Source organism: Dendropsophus ebraccatus, chromosome 11 (assembly GCF_027789765.1).
Source record: "Dendropsophus ebraccatus isolate aDenEbr1 chromosome 11, aDenEbr1.pat, whole genome shotgun sequence".
Classification (NCBI taxonomy): domain Eukaryota; kingdom Metazoa; phylum Chordata; class Amphibia; order Anura; family Hylidae; genus Dendropsophus; species Dendropsophus ebraccatus.
This window is the reverse complement of record NC_091464.1, coordinates 63,485,450-63,506,702: the sequence shown is the minus strand read 5'-3', so window position 1 is coordinate 63,506,702 and position 21,253 is coordinate 63,485,450. Positions and strand designations below refer to the sequence as shown.

The 21,253-nt window shown below is 43.5% G+C and overlaps 1 protein-coding gene across 1 annotated transcript; it reads right to left on the bottom strand.

Moving 5' to 3' along the window:
- Positions 1–422: 422 nt before the first annotated feature.
- LOC138767642 (interferon alpha/beta receptor 1-like) lies at positions 423–20,590 on the bottom strand. The gene is made up of 9 exons (XM_069945289.1): positions 20,440–20,590; positions 19,830–19,951; positions 14,906–15,044; positions 12,940–13,045; positions 11,898–12,070; positions 7,857–8,017; positions 5,323–5,479; positions 4,322–4,476; positions 423–3,555 (listed from the first exon to the last, which is right to left on the bottom strand). The coding sequence occupies exons 1-9, from the start codon at positions 20,519–20,521 to the stop codon at positions 3,337–3,339; spliced, it is 1,314 nt and encodes a 437-aa protein (XP_069801390.1). The 5' UTR covers positions 20,522–20,590; the 3' UTR covers positions 423–3,336.
- Positions 20,591–21,253: the final 663 nt, after the last annotated feature.

The following is a 21,253-nucleotide window of genomic DNA, read 5'->3' as shown; positions in this document are numbered from 1 at the left end:
GAAAAAATACAGTGTATATATATATATATATATATATATATATATATATATATATATATATATATATTTCACATGGAAGCAATAAAATGTATTTACACATCTTTAGTGAACACTTTTTGTATTATCACGCACAAATAAAAAAATACTTAATGTACATACAATCTCTTAAAAAACACATTTTACATTCAAATAAAAAAAGACATCTGTATTTAAAGAAGCACTCAGACAATATTTGGCCATATAATGTTAACTTTATTCCTGCAGTGTAATCTGTTTCCACCCAGCTCAGTAGCATACATTTTGAGCCCTTTATATTCTAGCAGCTGAGTCATGTGATCTTTTTCTGTACACCAGTTCTGACCCCCCCCCCCCCCCCCCCCCCCCCCCCCAGGTAAAGCCCCGGATACTTACCCTGTCCTGCAAGTCCCGTTTGCAGGACGGGGTAAGTATCTGGGGCTCTACTGGGGGTCAGATTGCTGAGCGGCTGGAGCGGTCCGGCCGGCCTCCTGAAGATTACTTGTTCAACCCAAGATGGCAGCCAGGGTCAACAGAGATTGCGTGAGTATAATGCACCACACTTCCAGGGTGCGAAGAACACGGGGGTTGGGGGCCATTCACTTAAATAACACCCATTACAAAGTTGTATAAACTTTTTAATGTGTGTTATTTAGTGAATAAATGTTAAATGCTGCACTACCCCTTTAAGGGAACTATATGAGAGGGGAAGATGGAGCCTAGATTGTGGTCTCTCCACATTTGGCATATCAACTAAAATAAGTATACATAAGATTCAAAATCATTTGTTAATAACAGCCCATGATGTAGTATATAGGCAAATACTGCCAGGGTGCTTCTTCAGTGCAAATTACTTTATGTAGCATTGCATTGTATTACCAAAGCACAATGCTCATGTGGCGATACCTGGGTTGCATTAATCCGATTGCCCAGGTTTAATAAATAGGGTCTGGATTTTTATCCAAAAAATCCCCACTCTTGCCTTTTTACTGCATATTGCAATTTTTAAAGAGTGAGGAAGAGCCGCACTTCCAGATACAGCCATTGGCGCTTTTTGCGGACAGCGCACACCGTTTTATAATCTTGCTGAGCCCATTTTAAGGATTTGCTTACGGGATTTTTTATTTAAAACCTGATTATATAGATGTAACATCTATTGCAGTATTACTATGGGGGGGAAGACTTATGGTTGACACCACTGACACAAAGACCTTTCACTTACTATAGGACTCATAAGGGGCTGAGCACGGATTGGTCCTATCCCTTTGCTTATAGGCAAAGAATATTTGTACCCTTAAATGAAACCAGTCATCACTTTCATGCTGCCCGAACTGAGATTCATCAAAGCAGTCCCTTGTGGCATTTACAGTATAAGAGGTATTCACTTTAAAATCTGCTCCTGTCTAACACCAGCTATAACTTAAGTGGTTGGAAAGAAAGCGAACAACTGCAACTATTAGGTCCCAAGAGTGATGGCACTTCCTGTTGTCACTATCTTTCTTGGGCCTAAAACATCAGTCTTGGTGCTTTACGAAAAAATCTCATGCTTTGTAGTTCCCGAGCAGGAACTAAAACAGGCCTGTGTAGCCTAAAAGAGCAGTCTACTGTAAGGGCCTGAGCATATGAGCATAATCCTATATAGTGGTCACTTTGAGAAGAAAGTAAGTCATGGCGAGACAAGTCTAACATGGAGAAAATAAAATTCAGTTATACAGATGTAGCCCCAGCCAATACAGACATGGTGACGTGGCACCATGGTACCTTAGCACAATCCATACCAATGTACATAAGCAGCATACATTACATACACTGTACTGTGTGCATGATCACTCATTACATTCGCCAGCAAATGCACAGTGAGCGATGATGCATACAGTACTGGGGGGTCCAGACTTAGACATGTCACTGCCCCTCTAAGTATATTTCATGGCACGTAACAGGAAAAAGTAGCACACTTCAAATTATGATGGCAGAGGCTACATCTGTATGCATCATGTGGTGTATATGCTACATAAGAGAAAACGTTGCAGATATTGCCAATATCTAGTCACTAGAGATAAGCAAATTCCTATTCGCAGCGAATAGGGTGTTTGATTCGCCTCATAGCGTTTCGCAAATTCACCAGATTCGCTTCGCAAATTCGCCAAACATGGCGGCTGCAATAGCAAACAACCATGTTAGCTTGCACATACGCAGTTGCGTACATTACACAGTTGGGTACATCACGTGATAAACATTCGCATGTTTAAAAATGATTGTTATAACCATTCTGATCATCAATCAAATTGTTTGTATAGTTGAATACGGACAATTAGCGGCATGTTCGTACAAACATATTTGCTTGCCACTATTTTTAATGAAATTCGTTTCTATGCAATTCACAAATATTCGTAAATTTGTGTGAATATTCGCGAAATGAATTTCCGAGCGATTTGCTCATCTCTACTGGTTACCAATTAAAGGGAGCATCCAACTGTAAACATGAATGGCATATAGGATGGTGTTTTGCATCAACTTCTGACCTAGTGCAGTGTGGGGAATTGCAATGAAACCCCATTCAGGTGCAAGTAAAAGCTAAGGAGGCCCACAACAGTTTGCAAAGCTCATATAGCTTCTGAGTACCCGGGTGCTGGGGTGGCTATCAGAAAAACGGTGCTCCACTTGTCGTGTTGAGTTCTTTGCCGTGACTCAGGTGAATATAGGTGGTTGTAGAGGTTCAGTCCCTTTCCTGCATTGCATACAGTACACAGTACAATGGCAACACCAAGGCTCTATGTTGTCTTGTGGGAGACATGGGTTCAAAGGTGACCAAGGCAATGTGTATAGAGTTGGTATGTTCTCCTTATATATCCTCAGAGTATTCCAGTTTCTTCTTACTGTAAGCTCCAAGGGGAAGGACACAATTATGACAACCTCTGCATGAAATACACCGGCAGTCGTATGGGGACAATTGTCTTACTGTACCTGTATACTGTTGCATCAAAGAGTAATATAAAACATTGTGCCTTTCATGTAAAGGTATGTCTGTATCCTAGTATAACGGAGGTAGAGAATGGAGCCTGTGCAGAGTGGGGTCCCAGATAAGTGCATGGATGGGCCCTTCTGTAACAAATGTACTCCATGATTACGTGTTGAACATCTAGGAGACCTCTGTGTTTGGCCATGGCTATACCTGAGTATCATTAGATGTCCTGCACCACTTGGTCCCATCTCCTTTGTAACAACGCAGGACTGGGAAATAGAACTAAAGATCAGGGTTAGGGCCCTCTAGTCTGGTTGGCAAAATGGTTGCATGTAGAATTCCGAGGATGTCGGCCATGGCTATACGTTGGGATCACTGGTGTTTGTCTCCTCTACGCTCTGACCCTCAACTGAATAGTTCCCAGAATCCTGGCTGTGTGCCTTAGAGGTATTTTTATTGTTCGTTTGCACCAAACCTTCAGCATTAGAGTCCTGGACAATGTGACATCGGTCCGTGGTCTCTTCTTCATGTAGTAAAAATGGATGCTTGATACAGTCCAAGGGGGAATCCTCAAAACCCTGATGAATAAAATGACACTTTAGGGGATCCCAGCATACAATGAACAGATCTAGACAGGGCACATCTGTACAAGGCTTATGCACTGAACAATGATAACGCAAGCATGAGGGAAGCTGCCATGTTGCAGCCAAAGGTGGTTGTAGGTAACCAGCAAATTCTGACACTTATCCGTTTCCTGTGTATGGGTGCATTCACACGTAGAGGATTCACAGCAGATTTGATGCTGTGTTCAGCTATTTAGATCAAATCTGCTGCAAATCCGCAGCATAAAAACCGCTGCGATACGGTGTGGGAAGCTACCCTTAAGGGGATACTTGTTTTAAGTTGGAGTACTCCTTTACGAATCTGATGTCTGTCACAGTTTTTTTTTAAGATCTCTGCCTTTGGTCTTTGAATGGAACAAGATTATCTGCTTTGCTTATATAGATGTAGAGTCTATACACAGGTCAGGGTGCACAGACATCAAGCTGTGGGGGGTGGGGTGATGAGGGAGAGGCCATAGAAGAGAGTGGTAGTCTGCTCCTGCTGCTCCCATTACACAGAGCAACAGGCAGCAGACTGTCGCGATCGCCATTGTCATTTTACAACATGCTGAAAGACAATGATCATCCAACATCGTGCATGTCAGCTGATCGTTCCCTTTAACACAAAACGATTATTGGATGGAATGTCGGTAAAAGTATGGCTGATAATCGTTTCATGTACTAGGACCCTTACTGTCCTGGGCCGTACACTCCGCATCTCTTTTCCTATAAAGTTACTCACCTTCTCAATGCATGACGGCATTCTGGTGGGTGGGAAGAATATATGCTTTATGTAACGCCTTAAGGGACATAAGCAGATGTAAAAAACGACTGAAATAACAAGTATTCCCAAAATGGTGAATCCGGTTATCCATGCAACCAAGTAAGATCTGGGATCTAGGACAGAAAAGACACAGAATCAGATAATGAAGGACATATAGGATGTTATGGTGATCTGAATCAATACAGAAAAGGAAGGTCGGTCTGTGTCCATAACAGGAACAGTATGGGGACATATACAGTATAGCAGTAAAGTGCCCCTATCTTTTTAACTATCCATCATTTTGTATTGCATCTGGATCTGAATGCACCTGATTGGGCCATGTTTCTCCATAGACATCTAGATCCATCTGACCAGCCATGTTTCTCCACAGACATATGAATCCATCTGACCAGCCATGTTTATCCATAGACATATGAATCCATCTGACCAGCCATGTTTATCCATAGAGAGCTGGGTCTATCTGGCCAACCATGTATCTCAATAAAGAACTGGATCCGTCTGTGCCAAGGATCACTGAGTTGTGCATTGAGACATGTTAGCTAGACACAAGTGTCATTTTGGCTGCCGTTTCCTCTGACTCTCATCATCAGAATGATCTCTGACAACCTCCTCTGACCCCTTTAGATTATTAGCAATTTTCTATGTATCCTCTCAATTGCTTCATTTGAGAAAGAAAACCCCACAAGGTTGGCTGAGAAGCCTGGCCTCAGTTAAACAAGCCCCAATGACCAGACCTTGCTCCAAGTCACTCGGATTGCTGGATTGTATCATCTAATGTGGATTTTCAATAAAACTCCAGAAAACAGATCACTGGATTTTATCCTGCATCAAGGGTCACAGGTCCAATCTTCTTACAGGGAAGAGAAGATTATGAAAGGGCAGCGGGCTGTGATAAAGGGGTCATTTAGTGTATATCAGTCTGTATATACACATTATGCATTATTTTTCTATTTACACACCTGTTGTGATGCAATAAACCTGGCTGTACAGAGTGCTAATCTTGCCGTAGTCCCCGACCGTGTCTGGACATCTCTTCTTTGCTTTCGCACAGTATGTTGTTGAGGCTTCCAGAGGATCTATCCTAAATCTTGGCTCATCATCTTCTTTAATCATTACCTAGAATACGGGATAAAGCATCAAACATAATTCCTAATCTGACAGCCAACAAGACTGATGTGTCTGGACTCTTAATATGACCTCCTCCACATTTACTATATCATACACCACCAAGGAGAATCTCCAAGCGGTATAATACCATAACAAGCGGTATTTATTAACAGACGCAACGCGTTTCGGCTCACAAATAAGATAGAGTCTTCCTCAGGCATGTGCATACAACAACACTGACACACTAAAATACTTAAAGGGAACCTGTCACCCCCCGTGCCGGGGTGACAGGCTCCCGACCCCCCGTTAGAGCCCCCTATACTTACCTAATCCCGCCGGGTCCCGCTTCTGGATTCGGTCGGGTCCCGGAGATCTCAGCCGCTGCAGCCCGGCGCGCGCGCTGACAGATGAGTCCAACGCTCATAGAGAATGACGGAGCGCTGGACTCTCCCGTCATTCTCTATGAGCGTTGGACTCATCTCTCAGCGCGCGCGCCGGGCTGCAGCGGCTGAGATCTCCGGGACCCGACCGAATCCAGAAGCGGGACCCGGCGGGATTAGGTAAGTATAGGGGTCTCTAACGGGGGGTCGGGAGCCTGTCACCCCGGTACGGGGGGTGACAGGTTCCCTTTAACCACCATTAATATACTGATATCCCAGTGTATAATAGATGTAGGATTGCTGGCTCTCGAACTACTACAATGAACTAAGAAGCACTGTGTCACTTTACGTCAGGATGTTTCCTAACTCCCTTTGTGAATATGACTAGTGCAGACTTGAGGAGGGGGCGGGAATTAGTCCCTCCTGTTTGAGAACTTTCGAAGTAGTCACATGACCGGCGCCTCTCATGTGATGAGTCATGTGATCGAAACCATGTGATGCGTCACATGATTGGAGTCTCTGGGAAGGACACCGGCATTCTGAAGATCGGCAAAATGGACTTATAAGGTGCCAGAGACTTCTGTATTATTTCCCTTGTGTTTGGAACTGCTGGACATTCCATAGAGGGATGAGCAGGACGCCCAGATTACACTGTGAAGGACTTCGTTTATGCTCAGCGTGAACCAGAAGTGGGTTGCGGTTTTCTTAATGGTGGTTAAGTATTTAAGTGTGTCAGTGTTGTTGTATGCACATGCCTGAGGAAGGCTCTATCTTATTTGTGAGCCGAAACGCGTTGCGTCTGTTAATAAATACCGCTTGTTATGATATTATACCGCTTGGAGATTCTCCTTGGTGGTGTATGATATACTGGATATCCCTACACCTGCGCCAGGCTCGCTTGGAAGGTTCTCTCCTGTCCCAGTTGGTTGCTGCTGGGAATTTGCTCTACTGCTACTGTCTTCACCTCCCGGTTTATCCGTGAGGCACCTGTAGCCGGCTGTGGTGTTCTATTGAGCCTACATATGTACAACCTGTACAGGTGAGCATACACTCTGTTCACCTCTTCTGCTTATTTTAAGCTGACCTTAATTACTGCACTAGAAGGCGCCCCAGCTTCTGCCTTTGCGTTTTTTCTCCTCCATATTTACTAGCTCTCGACACCTTTGTAAAAGTAAAAGGGCCATGGCCATAGTAAAAGGTGCATGGCTTTAGAGGCGCCATTTATCAGCCTGATACACTGTGATAAATGTGGTGCATTTAAAGACTGTCTGAGTTTGGTGTACTAATGTCTCAACCGCAGCTGCTGAAGAGCCGGAGAGGCGGGATCTTCCAGTAATGGGTCCATCCCTCCCACCAATGTTTGATTGACAGCTCTAGAATAGAGTCAAATACAACACGGAGCAGCTCAATCATTGGTGAGAGGTCAGACAGGGGAGGCTCCAATTACAGAGAGTTCAGGGGAAGATCCCACCTCTCTGACTCTTTAGCAGCTGCGGCAGGGACATTAAAATGCTATTTGTTTAGTCACAAAGTGCATACGTTCTACAGTCTTCCCTTATCGGTGGCTCTTTAGGTCTGTCAGCAGACTGTCAGCCCAATGGCTATCGCAAAGAGGGATAGGGGAGAGTCCTGTCACATGTTCCTATTCAAGAAAAGCTTTTGGAGATCTGAATACATATAAGATACCTGGATACTTGTGGCTGCTAATGGATCAGTCTGGATAAAGTGTATCTCCACTCCGGCTTGTACACTAAGGTGTGCTTTTTCCAGATTGGTCTGCAATCTGGGAAAGGCAAGTCGCCAGCATCTTGGCCAATGCTGTTATGTCAATCCTTAGGAGGTACACAGGCCCTCAATGAGTTGGATCCCAATGGATCAGAATTTTTAGGGCTTTTTACATAAGAATGGAAACTGTGGAGCGTTTATAGCATTCAATAGGAAAGCCTTCAGGACCCGGAGGCTTTCTATTAGGGAAGGACTTGCTAGGTAACAAGTGTAAGACTTACCTCCGAATTGTGTGTGGAATTGATCCAATATTCCAGGTGGGTCCGCCACTTACACAAACTCTCAATGTCTGTATCAATGAACCCTTCTGGTGCGCTCACATTAATGTGCAGTTCATGGTCTACAATTCGCATCTTTATCTCTTTAGGAGGCCCGAAAACAGCTGAGAAAAGTGACAACATTTACAAAAGGTTTCCTCGCTCTAATTCCTAAGCCTAGCTACTTTTTGTTTTGCAGGACCAAAGGAGGTCAATTGTCCCACCAGCCAGCGTTCCCTCTAAGTTGTGACATATAGAAATGAAAGAGTTAAAACAACATCTCAGTAGAATGTTCAACCATGGTAAACAAGAGTCAATAAATAAGTGAATAAAGTTCATAGACAATTGAATCCCTTTAGTTTTCGTGTCCAAGGCTCTAATCCCCCGGGGTGCGTGAAAAAACAATCCAGTGTGCAAGGAGGCAAAAATAAACATTCTGATGGAAGAACAAGAACACAAAACAACTTGTATCTTAAGGGTCAAAAAATCTGAGCAAGTGCCAAAAGCTTCTCCAGATCTAGATACTTCAGGAGAGATGGAAAGGAAAACAATATAAGTTACTGGGTGCAAAGGAAAAGCTGGGACTTACTGAGAGAATAACCATTGTAATCTGCAGCCAGGCTGTATCATAAGGTGGGCCAAGCCCCAATGTTTTTACTTCAGGCGCCTGGCTACCCAGCTCTGGCATATGTGTCCTTTAAGCATTAGTGGAGTCCCAAACTACCAAGGCTTTGCAAGTCTGAAAAACAAACACAGCCCCCTTTGTTAAGCAGCAAGGCTTATTCTTTTGACCAGACTTGGGAAGACAAATGGAAAAAAGGAAGCTTATGCTACATTTGGGTGGTGGTGGCAATGGGCCCCTTTACCCCCTAACAGCAGCATTGGGTCTATTAGTTAGGGAAAGCCATCAGTATTGTATAATAGATACCACTTGAATGGGGAGATACAGCCAGGTAAAGACCCATAAAATACGGCTAGCAGTGCTCTGATATGAGATATTCCCATCTTAAAGCGACTCTGTACCCACAATCAGCCTAATGCATACACAATCTAGGCCACTCCCATAGGGCACGGGCTGCCAGTTTAAAAGTTTTTTTGGAATAATAACTGCATCCCCTGCCAAACGGACCGCAGGACAGGTCTTGGATTAAAAGCAGCCACCGAAGGTACAAGCGGTTTTGGGGGGTCAGATTGTGGGTACAGAGTCGCTTTAAGGGTATAAACCCACACACCGTATAAGCAGCGTATTTACTGCTGCGATACGCAGCAAATACGCAGCAAATACGCAGCAGATTAGATCTAAATAACTGAACACAGCATCAAATCTGTACCAACAAATCTGCTGCGTATTTGTTGCGTATCTGCTGTGTATACGGTGTGTGGGTTTGTACCCTAAGGAGATATTTGTGTAGCTTCCGTGTTCAGCATTTCATAGGATTATTGCAGGGAGCCTTAGGGCCCTATTCCACCGGACGATTATCGTTTAGATTATCGTTAAATCGTTCGAATCTAAACGATAATCGTTCGGTTGAAATGCAGTTAACGATTAACGACCGAACGAGAAATCGTTGATCGCTTTATAAGACCTGGACCTATTTTTATCGTTGCTCGTTCGCAAATCGTTCGCATTGAATAAGACATCATTCGGTCGTTCGCAATAGATACGAACGCAATAGCGAATAAATACGGAAGAAGAAACGATCGCAATTACGATCATAAGTAACGATTATCGTTCCATGGAAATGAGTGAACGTTTTCAGGTCTTTCGCAATAGCGGTCGTTTGAGATCGTTAATCGTTAACAATTATGCTAACGATAATCGTCCGGTGGAATAGGGCCCTTAGGCCCTCCAGCTGTTGTAAAACTACAATTCCCATTATGCCTGGACACCCAAAGCTTTGCTATCCACCTCCAGTCTCCAACAGCTGGAGGGCTACAGATTCCCCATCCCTGGTGTAGGAGAATGGATAGAGTTACTATATGTGATCTCCTTACCAGAAGCAGATGTCTGTGGATATTAAAGGGACTGTACCATTAAGCCTGGGCTGAAGCACTGGAGGCGGGCTGACCCACCTCCAATGGGAGGAAACCCCCGTTCCTCTATGATAAAGCTCCATTGATTCTAATGGAGCAGTGTCATAGAGGGGCAGAGGTTTCCTCCCACTAGGGATGGGTCAGCCCGCCTCCAGTGCTTCAGCCCAGGCCTAATGGTACAGTCCCTTTAAATTGTGCTTGAGCCACTGTACCATCTATAGTGGGTGATAATAGTAAGACTAGGGCGTGCCAAGGGTCTATGGATGCTACCGAGTTCATGGAATTAGAGCCAACATTCACCACACAGCTCCATAGCTCTACTATAGAATCCTGTCCTGTATAGGAGACAGGAAAGGCCGTTGAGGACTGAGGCACATAAACACTCGCTATTCCCAGCTCTATCTAGTGATCAGTGGGGGTTTGAACAACTGGACCTCCACCAATCAGAATATTTGACCATTGTCTATTTGTTTATTTATTTGACAATTTATTCACCCTTTTTTTCTACAAATTAACATTTTACAGTTATGTATGCATTTAGTATATACGTAAAGTGGCCTTCCTCCATCTACAAGAGGCGGCATTAAATGCTTAACACCATTAAGGTTTCCATCAGACACAAATTTTTCATGGTGTTTTTTTTGGCTGGAAAATGCCCCCAAAACTACCAGCTGTTTTTACTGCTTTTTGGCAGTTTTCTGGTGTTTACTCCCTTTACTGTGTATTACTAAATGCATTTTTTATTATAAGCCCTGTAATAAAAATATCCCAGGATGCAAAGTTACCACCAATTCCATGTGTAGGGAATAAGTAGCTGATGGGTAGGGGTCAGAGCACTGGAACCGCCACTGATTCTAAGAACAGCGGACAAGTGTTCCCCAAATGAATGGAGCTCAGCACTTTGCAATGTTTGAAGCCCCACAGAGAAAAAAAAAACGGAGCCCTGGCTGCTCATGTGCGCTGCTGCTCTGTTCCATCACCAAGACCCCATCAATCAGTCTGCTACACAAGTTTGCATCTAAGCATAACCCCTTTAAGAATTGTATCAGTAATCTGAACAGGTTTCTTCAAGTGAATGTACCAGCAAGTACATTGCTTTAAGATTTTAACATCAATAGATGTTAAATCAATAAATGTCAATCATTAGAATCAAGGGATCCGCGTCACGGGGGGGGGGGGGGGGGGTGAGGTTCCTCTCACTGGGGGCAGGCATGCTTCAGTCATGTCGGTGACTTGAAATTGACTGGCGCTGTGCACAGGAACCGGGCCACGGTTTAAAAAAAAAAAAAAAAAAGGACCGTGGCACCTACCAGTACATTCGTTTTAAAGGAAATATGTCATCAGAAAATTACCTACTGTTTAAATCAAGATTTTATGTATAGATAACACTGGATCAGACCATTTAAAATAGGCGTTTGTCACCGCTCCCCTTCTCTCTCTCCCTGCATAGGTCCACAACACTCTCCCATAGAAGTCAATGAGTTTGCTCTAGACTACAGGTTCCTATGGTCCATGTGACAGCTGTAAAGCAAACTCTTAACTGTTGTTAAAGGAGTTTTCCCACCTCTCATTGCTGATTGAAGGTTCAGACTAGCAGGATTCCGGCAGCTGATGGCTTAAACGCATGCACGCTGCTATGGGGACCCCCCCAGAAGCTCCTTGCATCTGTTTTATTCCAGATAATCATGCATGTGTTTGGAGTAGAGATATAAGCCACTGCCAGGCATCGCTATCTACCTTCCCAATGCTTCTCTCACCTGACATCATCCGTCACAGTAAAGTCGGGAAACCAAAATGAACATTAGAGAGTCGGCTGGCTCAACCAAAATTCAGCTGTTACTAAATATGGAGGACCAGCTTTAACTTGGCCCATTCTATCTGTGGCCCTCAGCTCCTGTGACCAGCTGTATACATATAATAGATGAGCACAGAGACTATAGATTGTACGATCATATGAATGACAGCACTTACTTTCTTTGTATGGTGTGAACTCGATAACATTAGAGCTCTTCTCTGCTCTTTTGCCGTCATATACAGAGACACGGAGGATACAGTTTCCATTAAAACGCAAATCAGAGCAGAGGCACTGAGTGGTTGTTATATTTTCACAGCCCTTTATCTTATCGCAGTTGCCCACAAATGTGCTAAAAGAAAAGGAGATTGTTAATAGTTCATCATCATTCAGTTGGCTGAGAGCGCCATGTTCTCTTCACTCATATTAGGCTACACTTAATAAAAGACTAGACTTCTGCATGACAAATCTACAACAACCAAAAATAAAAGAATTATGTAAGTAAAGTTAATTGAACAGCAATACCAGAATATTCCTATGGAGGGGGGTGGCGCTGTTTCTTAATATCTGACTCTTGTTGTATTCCCAGACAACCCATCACACTGAAAATGCAGCCCATGATGTAAGCAATTTTAAAAGGGGCACTCCAGAGAAAAAAAAAAAACATTGTTTTCAAACCAACTGGTGCCCAAAGATCTATAAACTACTTTAATTTTTTTAAAAAATAATCAAATCTTCCAGCACTTATCAGCTGCTGTATGTCCTGCAGGTGTATTCCTTCCATTCTGACACAGTGTTCTCTGCTGCCACCTCTATCCATGTCAGGAACTGTCCAGAGCAGGAGAGATTTTCTATAGGAATTTTCTACTGCTCTGAAGAGTTCCTGACCTGGACAGAGGTGGCAGCAGAGAGCACAGTGTCAGACTGGAAAGAATACACATGCAGGACATACAACAGTTGATAAGTACTGCAAGACTGGAGATTTTTTTTATCATTTACAAATCTGTATAGCTTTATGGAACCAATTGAACTAAAAACATTTTTTCCCTGGAGTACTCCTTTAAGTACCAGTAAATAGTTTTTACCCCCTTCCTCTTCCATTTTTTTTTCTTCTCTACACATAGGATAAAGTGAGATTTAGAGACGTATGGGGCTGGCACATTATCCTGCTCTAGTTTGGAGTAGATCATGGATGGTAAAGCTGTGATCCTGAGCACTTACCACTTTTCCACAGAAAATGTGGCATTTGGAGACTGGTTAAAGTCCCAGTACCAGTTCAGCAGGTATGTTGTGTCCCATGCGTCCATGCTCAGATTATAAGGTGGTCCTGTAAGACAAGACAAAGACTTTACAATTAAATCCTTAGTCGTTATTAAATTGTAAAAAAATAATTATGTCATGGAAATGATAGATGTGCTGATAGAACAGCGGGCTCGGTGATGTTAGAAATCATTAAATGTATACACTTGCATTACATTTACATTTGTGGATAACAGGATTTCTTTTACAATGGATTCCGTGTGCTATTAATACAAGAAAATCGGCAGCTGCCATCCTAACTCAGCCAGATCTCAGCTCCCCTCATCCTCTGACACCTTTTTCTTGCAGGAAATGGCCGCTGGCTAAAGGCCCCATTACACAAAATGATTATGGGCCGTACTTGGCTGATTACCTGCTCCATGGGCAGCCTGAACAATCTAAGGATCGATTGGGCAGCCCCTTCTGCAGCTCCCTGCTCACTGCCAGTGCATGTAATAACACAGGCAATGAGTGGGGAACTAGGAGGAAGTGAGCGCTGAACTGACAGGTCGGTGCTCACTTCCCCCTCAATATTGTGGTGTGTAATACAGCCTTAAAGGAGGGGGACACTGAGGGACACAGGGCACTGAAGGGACACTGAGCATCCCTCTGCTCTGGGAGTCAGGTAGTGACATCACCATGTTATCCAGGAAGTGACATCACCATGTTATCCAGGAAGTGACATTACCATGTTATCCAGGAAGTGATATCACCATTTTATCCAGGAAGTGAAGCCTTGATGCAGTAGTAAGTGCAGGGAAAAAAGCACTTTATAAGCATTTCCCATAATAAGTGTATATTGGTGATTTTTATAACTTTTTTTTTTAAGTATCATTTTTATTTGAGCATAGACAAGCAGTTCACATAAACCAGCGTCACAGCGCTCAATTTCCTATTTATAGTTGATACATCAAAAAAAAAAAAAAGTGATAAACCGGCAGTTCCAACCCATAGAGAAGCATGGGGCCATAAAAGACTCCCATGGGACAAAATCCACATGTACGTCTCAACGGAGACACCCAACAATAGTCATAATACAAAACAAGATTGGTGATTTATATAACTTTTGGGGGGCAATGCAACACTTTAATAAAAATTTTCACTGAACTTCTCCTTTAAGGCCAGTCACTTATGGTGCCAGTGACCTACTGCATGGACATTTCCCGCAAGCACAAGAAGTCACAGGACAATTGTAAGCCCAGATTAAGGGCCGTCTTACAGATTATGATTATTGTGCACAAAAATCGTTCCAGCACACCAGCAGAGAAGATAAGATCAAGAGTGGTGCAGCTAGTAAGGCCTTATTCACACGTCTCGCACAGTTGTCAGTGATTGCAGATAAACGTATTGCCCATTGATTTCTATTGAGCTATTTACACAGTCCATTCTATTGCAGATCCAAAATCTGTGCTGCAAAAAAAATAGCAAAAAAAAAAATGTCCTAGTGCAGATTATGACTGCAGTATGGAATACCAATAGTCTATGGGGTTTGTGTTTTTGCGGACGTCACATCTGTGAGGTCCGTGAAAAATGCGGCTCAAATCTAAAATAATTTTAAACAGTTCAACATTGTTGTTGATGCGGATAAGGATGCAACAGAAATGCAAATATGAACCATATTTCACAGATCAAGGAGTAAAAATAGCCGACCTTTATGTGGACCAGAAATTCACTGAACGTGTGAACAAGGCCTAAGTATGTGCTTTTATTTTTTTACTTTCAGTTTTTACGGTCAGAAAATACTATTTCCTAAAGCCTCCTGAAAGGCTTCCTGGTCAGTATTTTCTGACCGTGAAAACTGCCATGGATGTGTATATGGGGCCTCAGCCCTTAATAACTGCTGGAAAAATGGGCAAGAATAGTTTATAACACAATTTCACTATCTTACCTTTGGTGGGCGCTGTAAAACATTCCTCTGGGGTAGTTATATTGCTGTAATATTTGCGAACCCTCACACAATATGTTTGCTCAGGAAGGAGGTCACTTGGTGAAATGATGTAAGGGAGCCCTATGACATGTTCATATTTCTAAAAAAAATAAAAAAAAAAGTAGTAAAGGGGTTATCTGTGTCTTTTCATCTAAAAATAGCACCACCCCTGTCTTCAGGCTGCGTGTGGTATTACAGCATGGCTACATTAACTTTAATAGAACTGAGCTGCACTACCACACAAAAACTGAAGACAAGAGTGGCAGTGTTTCTGAAGGAAAACAGATCTGATTTTAAAATCGTTTTGTAATAGTGACATTATCACTAGTATTATATTATCATTATCACACGTGGCTGAGCACTCCTCTCCTTGACTTCGCTCAATCTCTGGCCAGTTGCCACCAACACGTCTCTGTAACAAGATTCTAGAAGTCACTACGGAATAACTCAACTACCAATATATACAATTCCTAGCGATGTCATGGAGCCACGCAGCTTGGATTCATGCACAGGCGGTGGTAAAGAGCTGGTCAGTACCTCAGGTGACTACATGGCCATAGTAACAAGTGAAAGCCAGCTCACCCTTGCGTTTTCTCCAATACACAGGTCCACATTCAGCCAATATGCAACGTCCAATATCAGAAACAAATGATCCAGCTGTCCGATAAAACATCAATACTTTTTTTTGGCTTTGGTTAAATTACGGGCATGTTACACCATAGTGCGGCACACCACAGGGGTACTGATCAAATGCATGCACGCTCTTAATCACAGACAACACAGTGATCACCACCAATCTATATACCCAGGTTTGTAAATCACAATTATTTATAGAGCGCCAACAGATTTCGCAGTGCTTGTTTCATTGGTTATGTATAATCACTAGAGATGAGCGAACCTTGAGCATGCTCGAGTCCATCCGAATCCGAACTTTTGGCATTTGATTAGCTGGGGCTGCTGAAGTTGGATAAAGCTCTAAGGTTGTCTGGAAAACATGGATACAGCCAATGACTATATCCATGTTTTCCACATAGCCTTAGGGCTTTATCCAACTTCAGCAGCCACCGCTAATCAAATGCCGAAAGTTCAGGTTCGGATGGACTCCAGCATGCTCCAGGTTCGCTCATCTCTAATAATCACATGCGTTCATTTTTTTTTAACTCTTTCGTATATTCATGCCTGCCGGCATTCTCGTGCCCAACATGCATTGCCAACAGGCTTCTCAATTGTGCACCACCCTGTACTCTGGCATACAATTTTTCAATGACATAGATTTTTTTACTTGGCACATGGGCCAGCATTGTTCTGCATGTGTCAAGAGGCTACAGGTTTTTGTCCGTAGGGTTTTACTGTATTATCAATAATATGTTTTAGTTTTCAATTTTCTATTAGAACTCCCTACATATTTCTTTGGAATTTTGGAAGTGTATAAACTTTAGGATTGTAGCTGTTACTATTTAAAGGGGAACTATCAGCAGGTTAGAAAAATCAAACCTGCTGATAGTCCCCCCCTACAGTGCACGGAGAGCAGAGGAGGATGGTATGTGTCTTACCTTCCTCCTCGGGGTTGTTCCAGCACTGTTAGCAGAGTAATCTTCGGTCCGGAGCACCGTTAGGAGCACTGTCCCATTCCCCAGAGCGAGAACCAGCCTACTCCATTGATTATCATTAGAACGAGTGGGCTGGCTGACATTCTGGGGGTGGGGCAGTACTCCTAATAGTGCTCTGGACCAAGAATTACACTGTAAAAAGCATAGAAAATGCACTGAGGAGGAAGGTAAGACACATACCATCCTCCTTGGTGCCTTGTACACTGTAGGAGAGTATCAGCAGGTTAACCTTGTCTAACCTGCTGACAGTTCCCCTTTAAGTATTGCACAAACAGTGGTATGGGAGACACATCACACTTCCTGTATTAGGATATAATTATATTTTTGGACTCACAATTGCATGGCCAAAATAGTAAATGTATCGAAAGCCAATATTGGGTAACACATTACACAGAGCAGAAAGTAATGAGGAAAACTAGAACATAATGATGATATTACGGGAATCACCTCTTTACACTTTATACAGGAACATGCTGGCCAATTGAGAAGCCTGTTGGCAATTTACATTGGGTGTGAGAATGCCGACAGGCATGAATATATACAATATACATTACTCATCCATTATTAAAAACAAGAACGCATGTGATTATACATAACCAAGTAATAGTAGTCTGTATATCCCTTTAATTTTCTTCAGTATATTAAATACATTGGTCTTTATCGTGTATCTTTACAATGTGAAATGCAACGTATAATTGTAGTTATTTGTTGGTTTGGAACATAGCAGGTTTATGTGCATACACCAGATGCTGGTTAATTGTGATTTACACACCTGAGTATACAAATTGGTGGTGAACGCTGTGTTAACTGTCAAGAGCGCACATCAGTACCCCTGTGTTGTGCCACACTATGGGGTAAGATGTCTGTATTTTAATTAAAGCCAAAATAAAGTGTTGGCGTCTTATATTGAACTACTCAACCCTGCAGTGGCCGCACAGGTCATCCAACACAGCGCACAGTCCTGCACCCTAATGCAAGCAACGGCCGTGTAGGTCACCTGACTCCCAGTTGGGTGACCTGCATGGCCGCTACTTGCATCAGGGTCCAGGACTGCATGGAGGAGATAACCATACAGTAGCTGTAATCCCCCCTTCTCTGCCATTAGTATTATAATTATGTAAGAATTGTGTAACAAATTATCTGCATTTTAATCCATCCATTTTGCTTTGTTATACGAGTGATCTCGATTAGAGTCATGGATCCAGAAACAGTTATGCTCGTAATCCAAGGTTTCACTGTACATTAATACCATATATGTTTTTTTACTGCCTTTTCCTCAATAAAATGGTATACAAGCCTCTTCTATACTTTACCACCAATCCTGACCTATGCCATGCAGTGCAAGAGATGACACCCCTGTGGCCTCTGTTGGGTAATGAGGTGTCAGGGTATTCCTGGTCCATATGGTATCTCTAACTCCACATACTGATGGTCCATTGCCAGGATGGGCCTTCAATATATAAATCACTGGAAGCTAACAACTGGTATATCCACATTAAATGAGGACAAAAGCAGGCAGTGTCATTCATTGTGTAGTGCCTGGTAACTGCATCTCAGTCATTGGGAGCTCAGCTGCTTTTGGGCACTACACAGTGAATGGAGCTGCAGTTACACAGAGTACGCAGAAAGAGCGCTGTACTCGGCTCTTTCCGCCGGCTCCATTGGAATGAAAAGAGCCTTGAGTTCGCGCAATACCTGTGGCTCTATTCGTAACAGAGCCGGCAGAGCCCAACACAGAGATCAGTGGGGGGCACAGAGGTCGGACCCCCAGCGATCTCCTACTAGTTAATTTTTCCTGGAATACCCCTTTAATGGAGCTGCAGTTACCCAAAATGGCCACTACACAGTGAATGGAGCGGCAGTTACCCAAGATGGCCACTACACAGTGAATGGAGCGGCAGTTAAGAAATCTAAAACCTGCACATTATAAAAGGCACATATAATAACATCACAGTATATGGTAAGGTAGGGCTGGGTGATATGGCCAAAAACCAAAATCTCTATTTTAAAAAAAATTTGAACGATTCCCGATTTAAAACTCGATTTTATTTTTATTTTTTTGTTGAAATCTACCTCTACCTATCCTTATGCTTTCCTGAGGTAACCCCATTCCATGCCATAAAGGTAAAAAGAAGAGAGCTGTCTGTGACTGTATACTGTGGCAATGTAATGTCTGTATACACAGCACCAGGGCTGTAAGTGTACATGGAGGAGACTGCCACAGTATATATAGACTCTGCATATACTGTGGCAGTGCAGCAGGGATATATAGAGCACCAGGGCTGGCACAGTGTACACAGACACTGCACTACCACAGTATATACATACTGGGGCAGTCTCCTTCATGTACACTGTGCCGGACCTGGTGTTGTATATAGACCTGCGTCAGTATATGCAAAAGGGATACCTTGAGTACCCTGCAAACTCACAGCTACTGATAGGCGTGCCGGTGGTGTAGAGAGTTGTACCTCGAATCCCGGCAGCAGTGACTCTGGTAGCGGAGAGAGGCAGGAGCGGCGGGTTTTTGAAATTAGCGTGATGGTGGGGGCTAATTGGCAGGGTGGCGGTGGCATGCCCTGGTGGCAATGGCCACTACACAGTGAATGAAGCTGCGGTTACCCAGGATGGCCACTACGAAGTGAATGGAGATGCAGTTACCCAGGATGGCTACTACACACTGAATGGAACTGCAGTTACCCAGAATGGCCACTACACAGTGAATGAAGCTGCAGTTACCCAGAATGGCCACTACACAGTGAACGAAGCTGCAGTTACCCAGAATGGCCACTACACACTGAACGGAGCTGCAGTTACCCAGAATGGCCACTACACACTGAACGGAGCTGCAGTTACCCAGAATGGCCACTACACACTGAACGGAGCTGCAGTTACCCAGAATGGCCACTACACACTGAACGGAGCTGCAGTTACCCAGAATGGCCACTACACACTGAATGGAGCTGCAGTTACCCAGAATGGCCACTACACACTGAATGGAGCTGCAGTTACCCAGAATGGCCACTACACACTGAATGGAGCTGCAGTTACCCAGGATGGCTACTACACACTGAATGGAGCTGCAGTTACCCAGAATGGCTACTACACAGTGAACAGAGCTGTCTACTTCTGACTCCCATCACAGTGTAGATCTGGTGGCGGCTGATCAGAGAGGGTGCTGGTGGTTAGTGCCCTGACGATCAGATATTGATGACTTATCCAGTTGACAGGCCAGCAACATGTGAAATTAAAGAACCCCTTTAAACCCCTTTACTTACCTCCTCAGAGGAACCATTTCTTCTGAGAATAATGTGCCATGTACCGAAGCCTTGGTGTGAAGTATCAACCGTTACCAATGCATCTCTGGATGAGATACGGACATAGGGAGGAGCTGCAGTCTCTGGTGAAATGGGGCGGGAAAAAAATTGGTTAGATTTTGGAGAATAAAAATTACATATAAAAAGTGGGTTTATATAGATGACATTGAATCTATGATAGATGGTCTGTGTGCCCAAGAGCTTACAATCTGTAGGACATAGTGGGCGAGGAACGCTCCTGGTCATATAGAAAAGCTGTAGGCCTTTAAAAAAATACATGTTTTAAGGAATTTTTTGCTGGGGTGTTACAGCAGACATCTATATATAGTCACACTTTTTTCCCCTTTTAGTCTCTATTATAACCCTATTTCCTGGACACCAGGAGGAAGTCTCCATACCGACCAATCAGAATGCAGCCCTCATTTGTGTACGTCAGAGTGAAAAATGAAAGCAGCAATGTGATTGGTTGATAGAGCAGCCAATCATGTTTGCTTTTGCGTAGGCTTGTATACATCTCCTCGGCACAGGTGGGCACAGCGCCGCGGACTCACACACTCACGTAGTTACTGACCTCTAGTGCCGGCCGCCATGACGGCCATCCATATAACAGACAGCAGTCCGGTGACAAGCCGCCCCGCCATGTCCTCCCTCATCCTCCTCCTCAGATCTCCGCTGTAACCAGCCTGGCATCACACTCTCCTCTCCTCATCCCTCCCACCTCAGTTACCTTACCCCCTCCAGGACCGCCCACATCTAGAGAACTAAGCGTTTCCATAGCTCTCCGTTGGTGGACATTTTGTTGTCGTCAAAGCCTCATTATATTGAACGGAGCAGACTTCAGGAAAATGGCCGCGGAACGGGGACAGAAACAAACTACATTTACACCTTATTGTTATATTCGTTTCAGATTCGAAATGAATAGTTGGTGTTATGTCTGTCACGTTTGTTTGGTGAATCATTGAAAAGGATTTTACAAGGGGAAATTTTCACGTGTTTTATTAATATGTCACAGTGCCTCCAAAATTACTTCAAGCAATGTATCAACCAGTATCTCTATAACAGTATATAGCACTGCCAACTAGTGCACTGTATCAGCCAGTGTGCCCTGACACAGGATCTCCATTACAGTGCCCATGAGAATGTGGATCTCCATTATAGTGCCCATAAGAATGACAACCAGTGCCAATCATAGTGCCCCAATAACATACAGTGGTGCCAACCAGTATCTGAATAATGGTGTAAACCAATGCCAGGTTGTATCTATACTGGTGCCCCATAACATCGTCAACCACAGTGCCCCAATAATCATACAGTAGTGTCACCCAATATCTAAATAATAGTGTATATCAATCAGTGGCAGGTTGTTTCTGTACTAGTGCCCCATA

Bases quoted from the DNA above. Each gene is read 5' to 3' on its own strand.
- LOC138767642 (XM_069945289.1), bottom strand. From the start codon at position 20,521: ATGAGGGAGGACATGGCGGGGCGGCTTGTCACCGGACTGCTGTCTGTT. The intron at 5,480-7,856 runs GTAAGTCTTACA...CCCGTATTCTAG, and splicing joins ATTCCACACACAATTCGGAG to GTAATGATTAAAGAAGATGA. The intron at 3,556-4,321 runs GTGAGTAACTTT...TTTATTCATCAG, and splicing joins TGCCGTCATGCATTGAGAAG to GGTTTTGAGGATTCCCCCTT.